Source organism: Equus przewalskii, chromosome 20 (genome assembly GCF_037783145.1).
Source record: "Equus przewalskii isolate Varuska chromosome 20, EquPr2, whole genome shotgun sequence".
NCBI classification, from domain to species: Eukaryota; Metazoa; Chordata; class Mammalia; order Perissodactyla; family Equidae; genus Equus; species Equus przewalskii.
This window is the reverse complement of record NC_091850.1, coordinates 51,276,130-51,300,605: the sequence shown is the minus strand read 5'-3', so window position 1 is coordinate 51,300,605 and position 24,476 is coordinate 51,276,130. Positions and strand designations below refer to the sequence as shown.

Below are 24,476 nucleotides of genomic sequence, written 5' to 3'. Positions count from 1 at the left end.
TTTCTTATGATGTCTTTGTCTGATATTAGTATGAGGGTGATACAGGCCTCCCAGAATCAGTTAGGAACTTTCCCATCCTCCTTATTTTCTGAAAGAGTTTGTGAAAAAGTGGTATTAATTCTTCTTCAAGTGTTTTATAGAATTTACCAGTAAAGCCATCTGGGCATAAGCTTTTCTTTGCAAATAGTTTTTGTTTCAATTACTAATTCAGTCTCTTTACTTTTGTAGGTCTGTTGAGATTTTCTTTTCCTTCTTGAGTCGTGTTTGGTAGTTTGTGTCATAACGTAATTTTAACAGTGCTCACTTCTGCTTTAATGAGCATCTGTCATTCATTCCACAAAAGCAAAAGCAGATAGTCAATGGTATTAGTAACACTGTTTTCCTTTATACTCCACCCCCTTTAACGGATTTAACATTTGAGAAAGAGCAAAGTAGTGGTCATCAGATGCATCCAGAAAAAAATATCACCACGTCTTCTTCAGTGCCCTCCACTGTATCCAGAGGATTATTGTAAAATGTGGGAATCAAATTTTAATACCCCCATTGTTTTCTCAGGCTCTGATATGTCTGTTTGACCTGACGGCAGAATGTCCACAGTCTATCAGCTGTCTTCATAGTGGAATAATTATTCCTAAAAACAAACGTTGAAATGCATTTTAGAAAACAAGAGCCTATGAAAGTCGTTGTAGTACAAGATTCACAAAATAAATCGTATGATTTTAAAGTAGACTAACTCATGATAATTATCACTCAATCTGTTGAGATGTGTGTAATTAAAGGCCACCCATAATCACAGATCCACTCATAAGGAATTTCACATATGGCATAACCTATGGAATATGTAGATACTTGCTCAATGCTTATAGTAAAAACTGAATGGCTTTGCTCTTTTTCAAAGGAAAAAGGAAGAAATTTTCAGAAGTAACAGACTCTAATTCTTCCTGGGTTTCTATCTAACCACTAATGATATCATAGTACCCAGAAAAAACTTTATCTAGTTCATGGCTTAGAGTCCAATAAAGAAAACAGAAATTTCCTAAGGTATTTCAACAGGAGAATTTAATACAGTGAAATGCTTACAAGATAAGGAAAAATCTGGGAAACCAAACAGGGGATGGTAAAGCAACTAAGAGATTAGCAAGAAGAAGAACCTGCTCCCACACCTAGGGCTGGAAGGACATAGGATGGAGGCTGTGTTACCAGAAATGCAGGCTCCTGGACCTTCCTGCAGATGCTAGAACCATGGGAGGCCTTCCTGACCAGAGCTGAGACCAAGGCAGGATGGGTTGTCTGACAGGGATCTGGAACTTCAGAGAAGGCAGGGGTTGCAGCCCATTCAGAAATGGTTGCTAAATAGATAGTAAGAAGGAGAAATACTCAGCTTTCTTCCTTTCTCCCACCTTCCAGTCTCTCACCAGCACTTCCCATTGGCTAAACCTAGTTAGAAACAGTGGGCAAAGTGTCTGGGAAATGGAGTTTGTAGGAGATGGAATAGAAATGTGTGTGAAAACAAACAGGAAATTACCAGCACACTTAGTGACAAATTTTTCTGAATTTCCTGAAATACTTCAACCTCCAACAGCAAGAAGCTCTGTGAAAAGCAAGCAGAATAAATACAAAGAAAATCACATGTGGTGTATTATAGTCAAACCATTAAAGCCAAAGAAAAAACAAAACTTAAATGCACCCAGAAGAAAAAAGACATTGCATACAAAGGCTCAATGATGGAAATGGTGTCTGACTGCTCATCAGAAATGGTGAAGGGCAGCAGAAGACAACTGAACATCTTGAAACCCCTGATATAAACATGGTCAATCTTGAATTAAATATTCAATTGAAATATTCCTTTTAAAAATAAGGTGAAAGAAAAACATTTGGCAAATGAAGGAAAGCTAAAGGAATTCATCACCAGCAAACCTACAGTACAAGAAATGCTAATGGAAGTTCTTCAAACTGAACTGAATTGATACCAAAAGCAAACTTGAATCTGTAAGAGGAAATGAAGAGCATTGGACATGGTTAATGTGTGAGAGAGGAGAAAGACTATATACTTATATTTTACTAACTTTCTAAAGGACAACTCGTTATTTAATACACAGATAATAACATACACTAAGAATTTCTATGGGGAGGAGAATGAGATTATAGTGTAGTAAAGATCTTATGTATTTTTTGAGGTGATACCATATTAATGCTAAGTAACTTCTCATGAGTTAAGTTTTTTTTTGTTTTTTTTTTGAGGAAGATTGACCGTGAGCAAACATCTGTTGCCAATCTTCCTCTTTTTGCTTTGGGAAGATTGTCCCTGAGCTAACATCTGTGCCAATCTTCCTCTATTTTCTATTTATCACAGCATGGCTTTATGAGCAGTGTGTAGGTCCACACCCGGGATCTGAACCCATGAACCTTGGGCTGCCAAAGCAGAGCACACAAACTTAACCACTATGCCACTGGGCTGATCCCAAGAATGTATATTTTAGTTCTTGAGCCATTACTAAAAGATACAAGGAGGGATAGCTAAAAAGCCAATTGAGGAAATAAAAAAATACTATGAAAATTTTAGATTAAAGAAAAATTGCAATAAAGGAGGAATAGAGAAACAAAAAGACGTGAGACAAATAGAAAACAAATAGTAAACGGTAGGTTTAAAATAAATAATATCAGGAAATGTAATGGACCACATCATGCCAACAAAAGCGGAGGGACAAATAAACAACAGGTAATAAGATGGTAGGATTAAAATAAAACATATTATTAAATGTGAAAAGATTACACACTCCAGATAAAAGCATGATGAAGAGATGCATTTAAATACAGCAGAAGTTAGGTTGAAATTAAAAGAATGGAACACACATAGCATACAAATAGTAAACATGAGAAGGCTACTGAGCATATGTTAATATCAGACAAAGCAGACATGAAGGAAAGAGTATTAACAGAAGGAAAGAGAGACATTGAATAGTGGTGAAAGGGTCAATTTACCAGGAAGCATAAAATCATAAAATGTGCATATACCAAAAACAGAGCTATAAAATACGGGAAAGAAAAAAAACTCACAAAACCAAAGAGATAATTAGGCAAATCTATAATCATAATTAGATTTTTAATACCCTTTTTTAAACATCCCTTACTATATAAATAAGGATGTAGAAAATCTGAGCAAGATTATCAGTTTCCTAGAACTAACTGACGTTCGTAGAACTAAAACCAGTTGTAAAATACGTGTTTTTTTAAACTGCATGTGGAACATTGACCATGACATAACACAGACTAGGCCATAAGAGCATCACAACAAATTTTGATTGAGATAAATTTGGAAAGGTAAAAATATTACCGTTCGATACCTAACCACACCAACATCAAATTAGAAATCGAAAACAATAGAATATCTAAAAATATCTCCAAATATTTCAATGTTGGACGATATGCTTTTGAATAAACTACAAGTCAAATAAGAAATCACAAGAGAAATTACAAATGTTTTGAATATCAAAATGTGTCGGATGTACCTTACAGCAGTAATTTAGAGAGGAATTTGTAGCTTTAAAATGCTTAAATTAGAAAAAAAGAAAGGATTAAAATCAGTTGTCTATGTTTCCAATGTAGGAAGCTAGAAAAATACAAAAGATAAGCAAACCAATACCAAAGAAGGAAGGAGAATCAATAAAATAGAAAAATGATAAAGCCGAAAATTGGTTCTTTGAAAAAGTTTAAAAATTCCTACACCACTAGCAAGCCTGATCACGAAAGAAAAAGAGAGAGAGAATCACAAAGCACCTAAACTAATAATATAAGGAATAAAAGGGGATCCAGTACAGATCCTAAAGGTGTGAACAGCGTAAATGTGGAATATTATAAATTACTCGAGGCCAAGAAGATTTACAATTTAGATAAAATGGGAAAGTTCATTGAAAAGACAACTTACCAAAACTGACACACAATGGAATAGAAAATTTTAATCTGTTAAATTTATTAAATTTTTTTTTAAATCTTCCAACAAAGAAAACTTGACAGCCAGGTAATTTCTATGTAAATTCTAGCAAACAGTTTAAGAAAATAAAATGTAAGGAATTGGGCAAATATCAACAAATTTCATAATTGTCAATGAGTAAAAATTTCCTATTTATGAAAAGAGGCTCAAAGATTGAGGCTATGATCCAAAGGCCACTTCTGTCCTACGCATAGGAGATCTAGTTAAAATTAAAAGACAGAGAAAGGAAGGATGGAAAATAGCTACTCCAGGAAACAGCTTATAGAAGAAAAGAAAGCTTCAATAATATAAAATTTCTGACAATATAGAGTTCAAGTGAAAGGCATTCAGCATAAAAAAAAGAAAGACATATTGCAGTACAGTCACCAAGAAAATTTAACAATCATTAATCTTTATGTACTCCAGCATCTCTTTGAAATAAATAAAGAGAAACTATTAAAATGTTCAGATATATTGACAAACCTACAATCCTAGTTGGAAACGTTAATACATTCTAAAATCGACAGGCCAAAGTGAGCCAGTAAGTCAGCCCATTGAGGATTGGACTAGCTCATCAGGCTCTGACAATAGATATTTAGAGAACATGCTTTGGTTCCAGCAAAAAGAAAATGCATATCATTTCAGAAATCCATTAGACATAATAGAAGTAGAACATATTATCACACCCCAGAAGAAAAATAAAGTGTCAGAGTAGAAATAATAGAAACTGCAATCTCTGATCAAATCTAATGACATTAGAAACAACAAGGCTAGACCAAAAATAATCTCCTTGTGGAATTTATAAATTAGACTTCTGAATTACTCTTGTATTCAAAGGAAATAGAAATTGAAATTATAGGCTTCTTAGAAAAGAATGGCAATGGGTAGCTATAAATCAAAAGCTGCAGGATTTGGCTAAACCAGTAATTATAGGAATATTTATGTCCTTAAATGCATTTATTAGACAATACAAAAGATTTTTAATAAATAACAATCAAGAAAAAGAACAATATAAGTTTAAATAAAGAAGGAGGAAGGGATTTTGAAAAGTTAAATCAGAAACTAATCATATAGAAAACTATCAGAAAGCGTAGACCTTAATAATAAACTGAAAGCTCATTCTTTGAAAAGATCAACAAATATGCAAAACTTCAAAAGTCTAATCTAGAGAGAAAAAGAAAAATAACATTAAGGACATTCCTTTAAATATGGAGACTTTTAAAATTACAAGAGAATATTATGTAAAATGTTTTACATTTGAAAATCTAAATGAAATGGATAATTTTCCAAGAAAATTATCAAAATTGACTCAGGAAATAGAACAGTAAACATGGCAGAAATGTGACATGTCTGCTCCTAAAAGCAAAACCTGTGTCAGGAGTACATTGGCATGGACATAAATCCCTACCACAACACTTAATAAAGGATAACTTTAGGCAACTTTCCCAACTTCTCTGGGCCTCAGTTTCTTTTTGGTAAAATGAGGTAATAGAAGTAACTACCATCCAGGATTATTATGGGATTAAGTGAACTATACATATAAAGCCTTTAGAACAGCTTTTGACACAATAAATATTCTGTCATCATACATTGCCATTACCATCATCACCATCACCATCAGCATCACTGTTACCATCATCAGCATCACCACCACTATCATCAGATGGTTTTATAATTGAGATTTACCAAACCTTCAGTAGGAGATCAGGTTATTTAAAGTTTCAGACCTAAGAAAAAGATGTAATGTTTCTGAACTCAACTTTATGAGGCCGTCATTACCTTGACGCCAAAAAGGAACCAAGAGATCACAGAGTCCAAGAAAACCCATCAGAGCTTTCTTGTAAAAATGGATGAGAAAGATGGTGAACGAACGTCCAGCAAATGAGTGTGTTCCTCTTCAATCACAGGAATAAGAACAAGAACCTTCCACACCTCTGAGGTGTGGACTGCCTCTCACTCCCCCCACACACACACTGCCTGAGGCTCTGAGATTATGTGTTATAGAGGTGCTGAGACCTGTGGCTTCTGACCAGGGACTAAGGACTAAAGTGATGTCTGAAAGAAGGGTGTTCTAGATAGGGAAGGTGAGGAGACATACGGTGCTTACCTCTGCTAGATTGTAAGCAGCTCCAAAGGGGAACGACATCTTACTCGTCTTGTGTGATTACAGCCCAGCACGTACCCAGCACATAAGACTAGTTACCAGTCCAAGTAAGTGTATTTGGAGTATATACACCCTCCTAGCAGAGACTTCTTCTTACTCATAAAATGTGAACAAATGCCGTTATCAGGCCAAGTATTTGAAAGCACCCTGAACTGTGTCCAGGAAATAACTCAGTGCCCAGTACATCACTGGGTCAGGCTCAAGCATTGGTTTGAAGTCCAGCTTTTGTAGAACTTGCTTGGTGTGTAATCATCTCTTGTAATAGAGTAGGTATCTGAGAGTGTGAGCCAAGTGGAACCTTCCCATGATGATGGCATTAGGAGGTTTACTCAGTTCACTGATCACCCGCTTCCTTTCCCTCCCTGTGGGGTTCATAGCCATGCACTCATGGGTAAGTGGGTTGCTGGTTGCTGACTTGCATCTGAGTCTTCCATTCGATGTGTCGACATTTGGGGTGTTGCTCCTCTTCACAGTACTATTTCTTCTGTCTCTTCAGTGTCGCTAGCCAACTTCATTGGCACCAGGTTCCAGTGTGGTCTCAGACACCACCTAACTTCTCCTCAGATGTTTCATTTGAATTTTATCTGTGATTACTCATTGTGGTTCAGCTCTTTTGATACCCCTGAACACTTCTATCCTTGGATTAAATGTAATTTTAAGAGGCTTTGAATTTTCTAATTGTCTAAAGGACCTCTCAGACATGCATACAATTCTTATAAATACTTTTATTCACCTGTAACCCGACATTTTCAGAATCTGTATCTCAGCAGGCACGTTTCATGTGGTCACAGGCAGCTTGCACGTTCATTGGCGCATGCAAGCATATACAGGCCATGGCAAGTGAAACCTTCAGGGAATGTCAGTAAATATTTGGCTGCATCAGTTTTGAAGGAAGTTGAATCTGATTGGCTTATACTGGGGAGAGTAAGGACTCAGTGTTTCCTAAGTGAACAGGAGTAAGGATGGGGCACGAGGTCTTCCAGGGCATCAAATGACGTCAATGGCAGGGAAGAGGGCACTGAGATGGAGACGGCCAAGTGCGGGCATGAAAGTGCTAGTTGCATAGGTGAGTCATAAAAAGATTGTTTTCCTTTAAAATTAGTTCTTACTGATGCTTATAGGCCAATTTTAATGAGTCATAACATAACAAGTTGATCAGACACAACTGTAGACAGAGTTTTCTATGGACATATTTTTGGTTTGTTTTAGCTCTGTTTTCATTTCTCAAAAAATTAGTGAGGATGAAGTCCATAATATATTAAGCCAAAAATATTACTGATGGCTTTCCAGAATAAGAGAAACTACTCTACACTAACCTGTTGCTTTTTGTTTCCTGGTAGAACGTCCGTTCTCGGGATTTCCTTTGGAGCTGCATTTCTCTCGCTTGCCTTTATCCTTTTCGTCTGCTTTGCTGGACAGCTTTTGGTAGGTACTTGAAATGTGGAACTTCTTTAAAACTGTGCTAATTGAATGAAAACTGATTTCTTTCTTAACACAGGGAGCTTGTTGATTTACCATTTCCAGAGATACAGATCCCAGTAAAGAAACATGCACCCTTCATGTCAACAGTCCAGACTATAAACTGAGGCAGCTCATGCACAACCAAGACACTAATTTGGAAATTATTTGAGATGTTGGATGTCACATCATAAAATTGTATTTATGTCTGTTTGTTTCTGTCAACATTTTTAATCATCCCCTTTAAGTTTCCAGCGTATTTATTACCACAAGTACAAGTATAAGAGGAGGCTTTTAGTGTACGGGGGAATTAAAATTTAAACCAACTATATCTTTTATATCCACTTTCCAGATATAAAATTTCAGGACATATTAAAATAGCAAATGTAAAATTATCTTTCGTTAGTGTTTTAATTTAAGGCAAACATTATAAGCACTTATGGTTTAAATGGTAGTTCTGGATATAAGAATTAAATCTAAGTGTCTTCTTGAGTCTCAAGACTCATCCTGGCTGACTGAGCCCAGCTCAATGAGAGCATCCTAAGAAAGCCAGCAATGGGATAGAATTCCCAAAAGGTAGTCAGTGTTTCATTTCGTTCATTGGAGATGAGTTGAAATGGGAGAGGCCTCTCTGAGCCAGGTTTTGCACGGAGTTCATGGGCATCCTCAGATGTGTCAGAGACTTTTTTAATTAAAATTTTAGTATTAGAATAATCTGTTATACAAAATAAATAGGGATAATCTTTAAGCTGTTTGTCAATGAATGCATTTTATGTGACATCTGAGGTCATAGGAAATTTCTTTCTTTTGTATTTTTGAAATCATGATTTCTTCTTCCAATTAGACTTTGACAAGCCCATTTAGATAACACAGCCGAGGAAGCAGGCCAAGAGTTTGTGCTGCTCCTGTCCCTTCTCGGGGTTGTGCTCTACCCGTAAGCACGCACCACGGCTTCTGTGAAAGCACTTTTCTCATTTTGCATGGTTTTACACTTTTCATCTGTCTCTTCACTGTAACGTCATTTTGCTTTTTAAGAGACATACTGTTACTGCTAGCAACATCAGTACAGTGCCATAATGCCTCCTACAATCCTTGTCCTCTCTTCAGAGGCTCTGCAGAGCAGTAGTCCTGGAACCCAGGCCATCCGTTGCATTCCAGTCTGATGTGTTGAAATCTTTTGGCCAAAAAAGGTTAAGATTCTGATGTGTGTCTCCACCTCTTGACCGTGGCCACTCTGCCTCCGCTGCCTTGTACCTTTGCGAACTTTGGAGGGTTTTGTTTGCTATGTCATAGTTTAGATGTTTCAGATTGGATTGGAAACTCTTCCCAAAGTGAGACTGTGGTTTCTGATTTCCTCGAATGCACACTTGGCATCTCAAGTCTCTTGACAATCCCATCAAGGCATTGTAGGTTGTGGAGAAGAGAGTAAATATGGAACCATGGGAATCCTTGTCAAGTTCTAAATGCTGATTATACAAAGAAGCCTGATTTTCCATATTCAGAGTTTCCTTGGGTGGAAAAGCACACGGGTCCACCCTCTGTCTTCCCCAGCCCCCTTGAGGCTTCTGCAGCCCATTTCTCAGGTTTTTAGAATAGGAACTATCATTTGTGGTTCCACTGGAAATCCAAACCTCGATCTGATTAAAGCAGGTTATATCACTGAGCCTAAGTAGCCATATTTCTCCTCTCTTCCGAGGAAGCCAGTCTTGGGGGTTGGGAGGGCATGGGATATATTTAGGGTTTCCAGCTGACTTTTTTCTTTCCACTGCCTAAGTTGCTATAGAAAAGAAACACAGAGCTGGAGGCCAGCAAAGGAATCTCCAGAGCAACTTGGCTGCCTTTGTGGGAATGCTTTGCTCTTATGTAATGTCTCTCCTCTCAGCCTCAGTATAATCCGACCTCCTTGTTGAACCTTTCATGGCTCCTGGTCCCTCCTGTACCCAGCCTGTGGTCCCTATGAGTGATCATGATCAGACATCCATGATGCCTGGTTCCACCCGTTCCTGGGGGCTTCCCAAGACCCTGACACCCACATACCAGATGCTAGGAAATTCTTTTTTAACTCTGGGCTGTCTCAAAAAGAAAATTTTGAGGCTGCAAATAAACTTGTGCCTGCCTCCTCCTCGAAAGAAGCCTCTATTTTGCCAAAGTGGTCGGGAAAACTAGAGTTGAAGACAGCTGGTCTTTCCAAACTTGAATCAATAGGATCCATGAATGAGTCTCCCCCTAGTGGCCAACTGTAATCCTTGGTCCAGATGTAATCCTGATAAAATTCAAGAAGGAATTCTTCTCGTTCCATAAAGAGGTTTTCTTTTTAATGTTTAAACCATTCTGTAAGGATTGTTTTTAACTGTCAACAGAAAACGTAGTAATGCACAGCCAATCTAAGAAGGCTTGAAGTATGCTTTGTATTCTACCCTTCAAATTCAGTCAAGAACTATGTATATCACAAATATTCCACAGTGGTCTTGGATGAGTACTGCTACACCCTAACATCTCCTTCCCTGGCCTCTTGAAAACCTACCAACTGTATGAGGTTTTATTATGGGTTGCATTTATTTATGGATTAATTATGGAGTTTGTGAAAGGGTACTTAACATCCCAGACTCACCTTCTATTAACATATGTTAACCTTCGGAAAATTTAAATGCCAAAGGCAGTATTGATGCTAATAATATCAGTATTAAATTGTCTGTATGAAGGATCAAAGTAAAATACTTTTATAAAGGAAGTTGGGAACAGGTAAGCCTGACTGATACTTTTCTTCCAAGAGCCTTACCTTTTTACCTTCTGTTGAACAAAAAGTTCAACACAAGTAATTAAATTGATTGGTTATTGTACAGCTGGGTGTGATAAAAAGGTAGAGAAACATCAAAATGGGCAAAAATAAGAGTGATGATGAAATGCAATTTTTTTCCTGCTGACAAAAAAATCACACAGGTGTTTGTTCAGTGACATATTCTGAAAAAAATGTCAGGGCATTTATTTGTTATAATGTGATTTCGATGAGAAACCCAGACCGCTCCTCTCTCTGCCCCTTCCCTCCCACCCCACCCCTCTCCCTAGCGGCTCTCGGCAGTGCGCCCCCCTCCCCATGAGCCCACTTCTCACTTCTCATCCAGGTAGGTGGGCTCTGCGCCTGCTTCCCTTCCTAGAAACTTTCTCAGAAACCACACCACCTGTGATGGGCCCTTTTTGAGTACCATGAGACTTAGGATCTTTGCCACATAATTTGCACTCAATTATATAACATCTCATTTGATCCCCAATTTGGTTTTTCTGGCAAGTGTAACTGTTGTTTTCCCTTATATATAGTAGGTTCTTTGAGACAAGAACTGTTTCCTACCCTTGCTTTCTATCCCTCACCAAATCCAGCAGCATGCTGACCACAGAAATGTGTTTAATGAGCATGTGCTGAGAAAGTGCTACTGGGCTTCTCCCATCACTTCCCTGAGGTTCTTCTTTACTTCCTGCACTCATCTGGCTCCATGGAGCACCTCCGTTGTCTCACCAAAACCACCATTCTCATCCAAGGTACGCATGCCCTGCGTGCCTGCGTTAATCTTTCTTTCTCCAGATGCTGTTGCATGGGGACAGCTTGTGCGTGTAAATGAATGTGTGAATGAGTGAAGGAATTTTTGTTGGTGGCCTTCATCTTGCTGCATTGAAATTCCCTCTCCTCTGTGCCATGCCTTGACTCTGACATGCTCCAGTCTGACTCCTTGGTTGGAAATGATCTAACCTTCATAAACCAGCTCTGAAGAGCCCAGCTTACCCTACCAGCTTCCCTGGTGCCTGCTGGTCAGGCTTCCTGTTTTGTATTCTTTTATATGAAAAGATCATCAGTGAGTTCACTTAATCCCTGTTTTGTGCATTGTAGTCCTTGAGGTTCTTGAAACACAAGATAACTATTTAATATCAGTAAGCTTTGCACCCAAATGCAGCCTCCTGGCCCCACTGCTCAGAAAATGTCCCACCCCCGTCCTCACCCACACTCGACTTCTGAGCTCGCAGCTCTGAATTCAGCTCACAGTCGCCACATCCCTCGTCCAAATTCTGGCAAGCTCCTGGCCCATCATCCTGGTCCGTCATCCTGGTCCGTCATCCTGGCCCATCATCCTGGTCCGTCATCCTGGTCCGTCATCCTGGTCCGTCATCCTGGTGTCCTCGCCTGTCAGATCTTCTTAGGCACCTTTGCATCGGTGCCTCCATGAGGGAGTTAGCTTTCTACGGCAGATGCTGGTTAGCATTTCAGAATGGTAAAGCTCGAGAGCTGAAAGAAAGCCCAGGGGTCACCTTGTCCAGCCCCACACTTTGTGGCTAAGGGATCCAGGACTCTGGAGATGCCGTGCTCTTCAGGGAGTTTGCGTTTCCAATTATTTAGGAGAAAAGCTTCCCTCCACAAAAAAAAATGATGCAGGATTTGTAAACAGATCTCCTGAAGGTGGAAATGGAGACTTTGGGGCAGGATCATATGTAATAACCATAAGCCCTGCAAAGGCTTATAAGCCCTGGGTAAGAACCTTCAGACTCAACATAAACTGCTTATGACGGGCAAGATTCCCATGAGCTGTTCTGTATTCGACCTCGTCACAGTTTACAAATAATAAATATTATATTAAAAATGATGACTTTCTCTGCTAGGTATTTTATTTATGCTGGCTCATTTCTCCTTACAAGGGTCCTTAGAGGGAATGCCCATTCTACAATTAATGAAATGGAAGCTCACAGATGCTACATAACTTGCCCTATACTATACAGCAGGTAGGTTTTAGAGCCAGAATTGGAATCAAGGCTGAGAACCCTTGTAGTTAATTGGAGGCAGGTTCCAGAAGGCGACAGGCTGTGTGTGGAGAGAGTCGCCGGCAGACGAGTGGTTAGCACTAGGCAGAGATGCCCAACCTCATGGTTAGGGGCCAGCACGGCACTGAGGTTGCCCTGTGGGGACTGCTGAGCATCCATTGATCAAGATCACATTGGTAAGTCAGGATGACCTCACATAGAACTTCAGTCGTATACTCCTCTAGTCTAGTTTGCTAATATACGTTATTTAGCTATTGGCCCATTTTATTTAAAAAGGAATCCTGGGCATGGTATAATTCCATCTTAAAAGGCATTCTGTAAAATAGGAAAAAAAGTTAAAAGTGGATTTAGACTCTAAAATATTCTAGTAGGAAAATACCCTCACTAATAACACTTTGCAAAATGTTTTCACATATATGAGAGCCCTTCAAAGTGTTTTCATATATATTATTTTGTTTCATAATCAAAACAATCCATTTTGTCTAAGTGGAAACTAAGACATAGAATAAGATTCATGTTCACATTTTCATTACGGTGAGCAATAAAAATGATAATATCTGGGGGGCAGCCCAGTGGCATAGTGGTTAAGTTCATGCTCTCTGCTTTTGGCAGCTTTCACAGGTTCAGATCCCTGGTGTGACCTAGCACTGCTCCTCAAGCCATGCTGCGGTGGCATCCCACATAAAATAGAGGAAGATTGGCACAGATGTTAGCTCAGGGCCAATCTTCCTCACACACACAAAAGAATAATAATTATAATTGTCACAGTAGTGGTAGTAATAATAAGTGCACATTAACTGCCAGATTTAACTTTCTGAACTACCTGAAGTGGACCAGCTCTCTGTAATAAATACAAGAGAGTGACTGTAATCAAAAATACCACCAAAAAAGCACACCCCTAAATAGTCTTTTAGAACAAGTGTGCCGGATACAGCAAATGAAAATGTCAGAAGAAATTTTTCTCTCGCTGTGGTTGTCTTGTGCTTTGTATAGCAGAGCTAATATGATGCCAGCCTAGCAGCCTTGTTCCAGGCAGAGATAAAAGCACAAATACAGAGATCGTGCTGGGGACGGGAAGTAGGTCACACACTTGCGGATAGAAAAGCTTCCTACCCCACAGGAGTCTTTTCCCTTCAAGTCTATTTTCTCTAATGTCAATATAACTCTACCAGCTTTCTCTTGGTTAGTATTTTCCCACTTTCCCTTTTTTCCATCTTTTAATTCAGCTTTTCCTTGCCGTTATGTAGGTTTTAAGTGTGCTGCTGGTAAACAATATCCAGCTGTATGTTATTTTTCTCTGATCCAACAATCTCTCTCTTTTACCTGACAAGTGTAATACATTTACGTGTATTACAATTACTGCTCAGTCTTATTTTGCTTTTTCTTTGATCCATCATATATCTTCTTTTCTTCTACTTGTTTTTCCTCCCATTCTGCATTCTCTTGGATGCGTGGAATTTATTTATTCTCCTTTATTCCTTCTTGGAACTTGGCAGTTCTATATTCTAGTATTTTCTTTTAGTGATTAACTTAAAACATGTAATGTGCACATAACTGAGTCCATCACTATCTCTATCTTCTTGTTGAAGAATACAGGGGCCATGTTCTAAATCTCTATGCTTCATCATCCTTTTGCATCTCCTGAAGTAGTGTTGTTTAAGTTTTTCTAAATTAAAACAGCTTTTACTATTTACTATTATTATTGTTTAACAATTTCTTTGTTCATCGTTCTCCTGAATATCATTCCTTCCCCCAGGACTCCATGTCCATATTACCAAAGGATTATTACTTTTGTAATCCTTTCAGTGAGAGCCTGTGCATAATATGCCCACTCAGCTTTTGTGTTAAAAAATAGTCTGTTTCTTCCTCACTGAGTAATAGTTTATGATAATTTTTCAAACATTTTGAAAATATGAGTCCATATTTTCCTAGACTTTAATGTACTGAGGAGAAATCTACTGTCTGTCTAATTGTTGTCCTTGGGAGACATTATGTCCTTTCTCTTTGGGTTGTTTTTGTAGGATTTGCTCTTTGTCTGTCAGGGACAATAGATTCCTTGTGTTAAGGGGTAGGTTTACTTTCAGCTTTCCTGTTTGGACTCAGTGTGTCACCTCAACCACAGAGCTCATGTTCTGCTCCAGCTCCACAAAATTGTCTGATTTCTCCTTGGATTTTGCCTCTTTCCCAGTCTTTCTGTTCTATTTCTGTCAAATTTTATTTACAAATATATTGAATCTTTTCATTGCATCCTCCACGCCTCAACATCTCTTTCATATTTTTCATGTCTTTATCTTTCTGTGTTGTTCACAGGATTATTTCCTCAGCTCCACCTTACCTGTTGATAATGACCTGTTTTTGTTCTACAGAGAATGGAAATGGGAAGTCAAACACCCTTTGTATTCCAAAACACGGTCTCAAACATTTTGTAATTTTCATTTAAATTGTTAGGATGCTTGGAACTTTAATCTATCATCCAATACACTGTTTGATATAGCACTGAATAAATGATGCAAATTGTCAATGCATAACTATTGAGTTTTTAATTTCAGTGTCTATATTTTCATCTCTAGAGAGTCTGTGTGGCTCAGTTTAAAAATATGCCTGTTATTTTCTTTTAACAACTTGCTCAGTCATGATGGACTGTAATCCATATTTTATTACTTTACCTTACCTTATTGGCTCTTTCAGATTGATATAATATCTGCAGATTTTGTGGCACTAATTCCACTATCTGTTATATCTGTTGATTCTTCCTTGTAGCGTTCATTGTCTTATGTAGCTAATAACTTTTTTTTTATCATGAGGTCATGTTCAGTTTGGAATGCTCCTCCCCTACTGGGATGTGCCCCACACCCTTTGATGTAAAGTATCATTTATAAGCAGTGTTGTTCTTACTTCTGCCAGACCCCCGAGGACTTTCTCCGGGTTTTAATCTGATTAATAACCTCTCAACTTGGGATTCTCATTATGAAGCAAATAATGTCATTTCAAACCCAACACCCAGATTTAGAGTTTGAATTTATCATCAGAAGTTTATTGATACTTCCCTAAACTAGAGCATGGAGTTCTTCTAGGCTTCTTTACATGGAGGGAGCATCCTTCTGAGGCTTCTGGGTTTTTTTAAGAGTCTTGGTCTTGCCCACCTTTTACAGGGCCAAGGTAACATCTTTCCTCTGTGGGCATTAAAAGCCCAGTCCTAGGTGTTGGAACCTGTGTCCAGTTCCAGGACACTCCTGGGCCAATCCCACAGGCTCAGTCCCTCTGTAGTGAGCTCCTTCTTTGTTTCTAGCCCAGAGAATTTCTCTTTGGGTCCACTGTTAAGATAGTAAACATACTGAGCAATCTCCTGTTGAATTCCTACTCTTTGCTGAACACTGTGCTGCTTCTTGAAATACCAAGACGGCTGTGATGTGTCACTTTCCTCAAGCAGCTCTCCATGTGGCCAGAGACAAGCATGTCAGCAAAAACCACACATTGTGGCGAGGCTGTGAGTGCCACGCAGTGCATGAATGACTGTGGAATGTGGCTCACCCAGGGCATATGAAAGAAACCAGTTGACTTTGTAAAATATTGAAATAAAGAAGTCTTTCTGTAGCAAATTTAAGTAATTAAATAATCAGAGTACACATGACAGTCTCTGTGACATCAAATGTTACAAGTAATTATTGCTGCAGCTTATTGCTGCCATTCAGAAAGACAGTTCTCACCCAATTAAAATGCCAAAGCAGGTGTTCCTTTAGGCAAATACACAAAAGTGCATGTTTATATGATAAACTTCAACATATTTTTCAGGCAAGATTTTAAGATGAGTTTTGTTTTTCTAATAATAAAAGTTTGCTGCTCACCCACTAAGATACAACTTTTCTGAATGTTTTTCATGTTATTAAACTTCATTTAGTATAAGCATCTACTTCTTTTTCAATTCCCTCGTTTTATTTTGAAAATGGACATCAGTGAAATTGCAAATGCAATCTGTAATTATCACATTAAATTATGAAGAATTTTAGAGTGAGAGAATACCTGTTGTTTCCAGGGCAAAAGATTCAAAAAAGAGAAAATATTCTGGGTGGAGGTATTTTTTTTGTTTTTTGTTAATCCAAATACAGTGCACGAACATTTTATTTGTATGTGCAGAATCTTCTGCCTGTAGTGAATGAAGAACATTGATCCCACAACCTTTCTAGCAAATACGCTGCTCATTGACCCCAGCACCAACTCTATGATAGGGTTTTCATATAAATTTATATTCTTTCTCCATTTACATCTCCCACTAAATTTAATACCAATGTCATATTTGTCGGTGGATGAATGTGGCATTGACAGCCAAAAGCATTTCTAGAATTTCCACCGTGAGCTCACTGTAAGCAAGAGCCCATCGTAGGATAGGAGAGACCCACTGATGATCAAGGAAGTGAGGAAACAGATTTGGCTGAAATTATTCCAGTAATTAAACCAAAGATCAGAGAGAATGACTAAACCGGGCTCATAGCAGGCAGTCTCTCATTTTCATATGAATAGCATCTTCTGAATCAATGCCAAAATATTCTTTGAGCTGTTATCATTTGTAGTCTTTCATTAGGATGGTGTAAATTTTGATAAGCTTATTTTTCCATCAGGAACTTTATTTGAATACTTAACCTAAAACAGAATAAACTGAAGTAAATTATCATGTCAGGATCCAAGCTGTAATTTTTATTCAGCTGCAAATTGAATCAGTGTTCTCATTTCTCCTTAATCAGATTCCTCCTATTTTGAGATCTTAAGGTCTTCTTTATCTTCTTTTTCCCCATCGTTGGTTTCTTCTGCTCCCCTAACACCTTCATCTTCCTCCTCCTCTTCCTTCACTGTTATTTTAGTTCCGGGTACGCAGCTCTATCATCTTCTTCTGGTTCCTTGTCCTTGCCACCAGCAATGTTTACCAGTCTTCAGATGTCAGCCCTGTTTGTTTACCTTGCCTCTGTTTCGTGATGGGAATGAAAAGATATGGGAGGCTTCCTACTTCCCTGACCTGAGAACAAGGAATATTCGTTCGGCATGATAAGTTTAAAAACGATTGTGTGGGGGGCCTGTGATGCGTCCGTGAAGGCTCCACGGGAGAAGGAACTGAATCAGTTGCATCCTGAGTCAGTTGTCCTGAACCAGCGTGTGCCAAACCCCCGTGTCTTTAGTGAGTAGTTCCAAATAGTCTTTCTAAGGGTGAATAGAAACATGGCAGTTTTCCTGCTCATCCTTCCACATATTCACTGGGCACACATAGACAGTAGTTTCTGGGGCCACCGATTTATAATTTTTCCCAGCATGTTGCAGGAGCAGAAAAAATTCACATGTGTCTGCCCACATCTGTTCCAGTAAATCACCAGCCTCTGCTCAGAATACAACATATTCCTATTAGATAGTATGTTTGGCAAGATTATCACCATGTAGTATTTTAGAAATTCAAACAGAGTAATTTTTTGAATTTCATAATTTCGGTAAAATATCTGTGTAGTAGCTAGATAATATTTTACTTAATTGACTGTGATTGGAATTTGAGCTAGATTTAAATTTTCTCCTAAAGTAGTAAAGTTTTATATTTTCTGCTCTTAACATTTTCATTATTATATATATTGACAATTTCTGTGTACAGACACAAAAACATTGATTTTAATAATTTTCTCTTAAATAAAAACACTAATCTAGCTGATTAGACTGCAAATACATATTGTCTTAATTTGCCAGAATCAAACCAAATGCCGTCATCTCCTAATGGAATCTGAGCTAGATGACTATGATATTCTATTTGAATCTCTTCTCTTTAAACTTTGTTATGGCTTCTCCTCCAGAATTCAGATCTGATTAGGGTCTGTGGTATTAATATTATTAGAAGTAGCATGCATTAAATGGTAATGATAAACACCCTCAGGTGGATATCCTCCAGTTATATGACCCTGCACTTCGTGTTCAGAGCGTTAAAAGGCATGTTATTTGATCACAGATTTAATGCCACCCCCAACTCCCATCTAAACTCTGCTCTTTGGGAAGAAGTCAAAGGCACAAATCTGGCTCCTCCCGCGTTGCTGATGGGAAGATACCCTGCAGAGCCCTGCCAAGGGCACCTCTTGCCGCCAGCCAGCGATTCAGCTCCTGGCAGCCCCTGGAACCCAGGGCAGCACTGGCTTGTGCTCCCAGACAGGCTCTAAGAGGAATCAGAGAAGGACTTCAGAGCATGAGACCAAAGAGTGAGCCCTAAACGTTGTTCTGGGATTCTGCATCAGTGGGGGCTGTGTGCTGTACACAGACATTCTGCTTCTAGATCAGGAGCTGAAGGAAAAAACCATAGTGGAGAGGAGGAAAACTTAGGTTTTTTGTTCATATAGATATAAAGCAAATAGATGTTCTGGGTGCCTTATGTGGCTCATTTAAACCTCTTAAAAGACCGAGGAGGCAGGTATTATTATTCCTATTTTAGAGATGAAGAAACTGAGGCCAGAGAGGATAATTAACTTTAAGAAAGTTGCACAGCTGTGAGGATTGGATCCTGGGCCGCTGGGCTGGTTCTCTACTCTTCTAACCACCTCTCATTCTGTATTATGGAATCGCGTTTAGTTGTTGTATCAACATTTAACAGATTGCAATGCTTATAGGTTTACGAACAAGGCAGGTATATTTTTAAGAATAAAGCAAAAAGAAAATGTGAAAGAGGTAGAGAAATAAAAGTGCTGTTTATTAGTGCAGTTAAGGAGTATTCACTATTTGAGTTTTATTGCTATCACACCAGTTTTACTGTTATATTAACTTAGAACAAATCAAAAGGGTATAATATGTTTATTTCTTCTTCTGAATTTTTTGAAATCACAACTCTTTTTAATGTTTCCGGGACACATGGCCTTGAGGCCCCTACCCCTTTACCATGAAGATTAAAGTTTAGATCTCTGGAGAACTCTTAGATACTGCTTGTCCTATCAGATAACGGACTTAAATACCTACCCCAGCCCCCGGCACAGGCAGAGCACGTGGTCCCCACAGCTTAGAACTCTCCCTGCTTCTGCTCTCTCACCACCTGGACAACGTGAGAATCACAGTGCTGCCTCCCTGGAAAGGTGGCCCTCAGGAGGAGGTGAGCTCATCCACAGGGATCCTGCAGGGCAGTGTGGGGCCCACAGCAAATGGTTCGGGAACTCCGGCTGCCATTCTGTAAAGACCCCCATTCCTTCTGGTATCAAAAGAGCTTCTCCAACACCATGATACCGCTCACTGCAGCATTTTTCACAATAGCCAGAAGTGGGAAGCGCCACAGGTGTCCAACAACACAAGAGTGGATAAACAAAATGTGGTGCATACATGGGATGGGATGTTATTAATGCCTTATTAAAAGGAAGGAAATCTTGTCACGTGCTACAACATGGATGATCCTGGAGGACTATGCTGAGTGAAATAGGCCAATCACAAAAAGGCAAATACTGTATGATTCCACTTATATGAGGTACCTAGAGTAGAGCCAAACTTTTATAGACAGAAAGTAGAATGGTGGGTGCTGGAGGCAAGCAGTGGGGGAAAAGGAGAATTCTTTAATAGGTGTGGAGTTTCAGTTGGGCAAGATGAGAAGCTCTAGGGATCTGCTCCACAACCACATGAATACAGTTTACTGAACTGTGCACTTAAAAATGGCTAAGAGGGTGAATTTTATATTATGTATTTTTTTTTTGGAGAAAGATTAGCTCTGCGCTAACATCTACTGCCAATCCTCCTCTTTTTGCTGAGGAAGACTGGCCCTGAGCTAACATCCATGCCTATCTTCTTCTACTTTATATGTGGGATGCCTGCCACAGCATGGCTTGCCAAGCAGTGCGTAAGTCTGCACCCCAGATCTGAACTGGCGAACCCCGGGCCACCGATGCAGAATGTGTGAACTTAACCACCATGCCACTGGGCCGGCCCCCATATTATGTATTTTCTAACACAATTAAAATTTTTTTTATGATTGAATAATATTTTATTGTATATATATATACATATATGTTATATGGATATATACCCACACATACACATATATGTATACCACATTTTCTTTATCCATTCATCCATCCATGGACATTTATTTTGTTTTCATATCTTGACTGTTGCAAATAATGCTTCAATGAACAAGGGGATGTATATGTATCTTTTCAAGTTAGTGTTTCTGTTTTCATCAGATAAATTACCCAGATGTAAAACTGCTGGAATGTATGGTAGTTCTATTTTGAATTTTTTTGAGAAACCTCCATACTGTTTTCAATAATGGCTGCACCAAGTTACATTACCACCAACAGTGCACAGGGGTTCTCTTTTCTCCACATCCTCACCAGCATTTGTTATCTCTTGTCTTTTTGGTGATAACCATTCTAACAGGTGTGAAGTGATATCTCACTGTGGTTTTTATTTGCATTTCCTTGACGATTAGTGATGTTGAGCACCTTTTCACGTACCTGTTGGCCATCTGTATGTCTTCTTTAGAAAAATACCTATTCATGTCCTCTGCCCATCTTTTAATCAGATTAGTTACTTTTTTGATATTGAGTTGTATGAGTTCTTTATCTATTTTGACTACTAACGCCTTATCAGATACATGATGTGCAAATATTTTCTCCCATTCAGTTGATGGCTTTTTCATTTTCCAAATTCCAAATATGTGTAAATGGATATACTAAGATGGGTGAACCAGAGTAACACATCTCCTAAGTCAATAATAGTAACAGCCATCTCTTACGTAGATTCTGCGCAGTAAGAGCCGTAGATATTAACACTTTAAACTAACAGTATATGCACTTATTCATCTGTGACTAGTAATGTTCCTAACACTTTCATCATGTTCCCTCATTTAATCCTCACCCTATCTGAGGTCAAACATTATTATCTTCTTTTTTCATTGAGTAGACAGAGAGATGGTGGGTAGAGGATAAAGTGGACCCACAGCCACAGTCCAGCCTCAGAGTTTGGGCTCCTTAGTTGGTGTCCCTAGAATGTCTAAGGGCTCAGTCATTGGTGAGAACCCTGACTTGTTCCTGAGATTCCACACAACCACAGAGCCTCACAGCACGGCTTGATCCTACAGGCAAAGTGTGTTCAATTAAAAATTTTAAAAAGAGCTTCTCTATCTGGGAAGAAGCCCCCACAGGATAGGATGAGGTAAAGCCATCACCACGACACTCCCTCAGAGCTTTGGGTCTTGTCTTTGGAGGGAAAGACACCGAACTGTTTCGTGGTCCGGTTGTATTCTTGTGATTAGCTACGTGTTTGTTCATCTGTTTTCTACATAGACAAGCTGAATTTATAACAACTGCTTCATCATAGCTGCAATCTGAGACCCAACACCCTCCAGAGTGGTTTGATTAACTGACGTTTTTTCTTTACCAGGAGATCCTTTTTAAAACATAATTTCAGGTCTGTTTGAAAGGACATACAAGCACATCCTACATTTACTGTAGAAATTTAATTAATTTGTTCCTAATTTGTCACAATAATGCCAACATAATTTTAGTAAGGTTTGGGAGCTGGTATGGGTCCCCAGGGGAGGACAGAGCCTACGTGTTTAATCTGTGAAGAATGTTGGTGCATCTTGTGGTTTTAAACATCATTAAGAAACTTGAGAGAATACATAAAATATCAACGCATTTCTTTTTCTTTCTCTCTTCTCCTAGCAATGCAGCAAAAAGGCCTCTGCCTCTCTCCTATGGCTTCTGAAGTCATCTGGCATCATCGCGAACCGCCCCTGGCCGCGGATCTGCCTCACGGTCGTCACCACGGCCATCATATTAACCATGGCCGTGTTCAACATGGTGAGTCAGGGCGCCCACCAGGCAGGGCCTTCTTTGCTTTCGATGCCTGTCTTGGTGGAATTTTGAAACCTTGCCCATAGCTCCTTTGGTGACTCCCCTTTCTGCCTTTTAAATTCAACATCCAACTGCTATAGCAGCAGCTTCACTAAGAAGGACGCTTTCTGTGGAAGCCACCTGGAGCGGGCAGCTCCTTCCAGCAGCTTCCCACCTCCCTGCTCATTGTGGCTCTTGGCTCCAGAAACGACATGGAATGTCAGTGGGATAACAGAACCGTCACATGACGGAGATGCAGTGGGAGAGGGGTCCTGCTCTGGAGGTTAAAAGGCCTGACTTCAGACATCAGCTCCCCACCTTGCTAGCAGTGCCGTCTTGGAGAGTTTTCATTAAACTTCAACAGGCTCCATTTCCACTTCTCGAAAATGAGAACTGACACTTCTCTGCCAAGGAGGTTTCTAGGGTAAATAAACTGATGTTCCTACCACACTTAGGACAGCACCAGGCATTTTGTAAATATTTAACCAGTATACCCAGTATAGTACTGGTATATCCTTAAAAATAGACACGTATGTGATCAATGCACCTTGAGACACATCCTTCTTCTTATTCTGACATCATCACCATCAACCATAAGCCATTATGATCCTTCATATGTTGAGTGCTTTACTGTTGTTGGAACTGCAGAGGATCATGAGGCACAGTCCTTAACTTCCAGAAGCACAAAATGAGGTTGAAGAGATAGAGCACATGCATTAGATAATAAAGACAGAGTTTTCACAAATTAGACAGCATCCATTCAGCAAAAAAAAAAAATATTTATTGAGCATAAATATGTGCCTGGTCCATTACTAGATACTCAGAACCTAAAGATAGTTCTCTGCCTTCTAAGAGTTCACGGTGGAGTCTAGGAAACAGACAGCGTGGTAAACCCGCTATAAAAGAGTCTGAGAGCCAACAACACAAGCATGCAGAGAGGCGGCACAGTGGAGGGACAACACGGCCTGCTGGACTGAGCTCTGAAGGATAGGTAGAAGGAGTTGAAGAGATAGTGGATGAGAGATGAGAAAGAGGGAAGACATTTGGCATTGAGGACAAGGAAGAGGGCAGACATTTGTATTCAGAAGTAGTGAAACGTCAGGCTGAAGAAGTAGGTAGGGACTTTTAATGTTTACTTGGGATCAGTCCTCAACATTATACTACAGAGCCTGCAGATCCTGACACACCTGGAGATTCAGGTGAGGGTGATGCCAACTGGAGGCCAGACGGGCTGGGGTGCCATCTTCAGGGGCGGAATGGCCTCTTCATCCACTTCACCCTGCCCAGAAGTTACTCTGAAGGATCCATGGAATGGCGGTGTCAGAGAGAAGCTTGCCCTCCTTCCTCACCTTTCCCCTTCAGGAGGTGGATGTATGGATTCCCAGGTGTCCTCCTGCATTGGCAGCTGGAGGACAGGCGTGCTGGCTCTCCATACCTCACCTGCCCACATGCCCCAACTCCTTCTAGGAGTTTCCCCTTAGAAAGCCCATGAGGTCAGGCCCTAATGTAGGTGCCCCCAGGCGTGGGCCAGTGAGAGATCCCACCACAACTACTCCTTCTTCCACCTACCTGCTCAGCGTCAGAGATCAGCTCATGAAAGAGGCTGCTCCGAGCTGCCCTGTAGGCAGTTAGAACTGATGGTGCCTGAGTGGAGAGGGCTCAGTGGTCAAGCCCATGCAGCCAGCAGCCTTCCCTAGGACTAGCTGGCCCTGGTACTGCATTCATATGTGGAGTTGTCTTGATGGGTCAAGTTCACCAGGGGACTCCACCATCCCAGGCCTCCTCCTGCTCTGTAGAATTAGTGAGGGACACTAAGCTAACCTCCCCACCTCCTCCATTCATGGCATCTGAGGCCGTCTTCCCACTGCAGGGACATGAAAGCTCCCTTCAGGATGGGGGCCTCGTCTTCGAGGTCTCAGGCATACCTGGACCATGACATCAATTATTTCCAGCAAGGGCTTAATCAAGACTGCCTGGGGGACCCCTGGAAAATGGACAAGTCATTCCCTGGAGAACTCCCCTGCTTTTAAGGGGCTTGAAAACGCAAGGGCTCAAGGAGAGACTTGCATCAGGCAGCCTGAGGCACACACTCATGAGGGGCCCAGAGCAAGTGGCCAAGGGCTTTCTGTGTGATGACAACCCACAGGGGTTTTTCCTGAGGCCCCAGAGCTGTCATCAGAATGCGGGAAGCCTCAGAGTGGGGAAGGTGAGATGAAGGACTGAGACCGAGACAAGAGTGACTTTCCTGGAAGAA

At 39.9% G+C, this 24,476-nt stretch overlaps 1 protein-coding gene across 3 annotated transcripts in view; it reads left to right on the top strand.

The window, feature by feature from the left end:
* The window catches only part of ADCY2 (adenylate cyclase 2), a 404,137-nt gene that overhangs the window by 320,312 nt on the left and 59,349 nt on the right, over positions 1-24,476 (top strand). For all 3 annotated transcript variants that reach the window (XM_070587228.1, XM_070587227.1, XM_070587229.1), the window contains exons 15-16: positions 7,475-7,559; positions 22,052-22,189. In XM_070587228.1, coding sequence (XP_070443329.1) covers positions 7,475-7,559; positions 22,052-22,189 — 223 coding nt within the window. The remainder of the gene's footprint in view (positions 1-7,474; positions 7,560-22,051; positions 22,190-24,476) is intronic.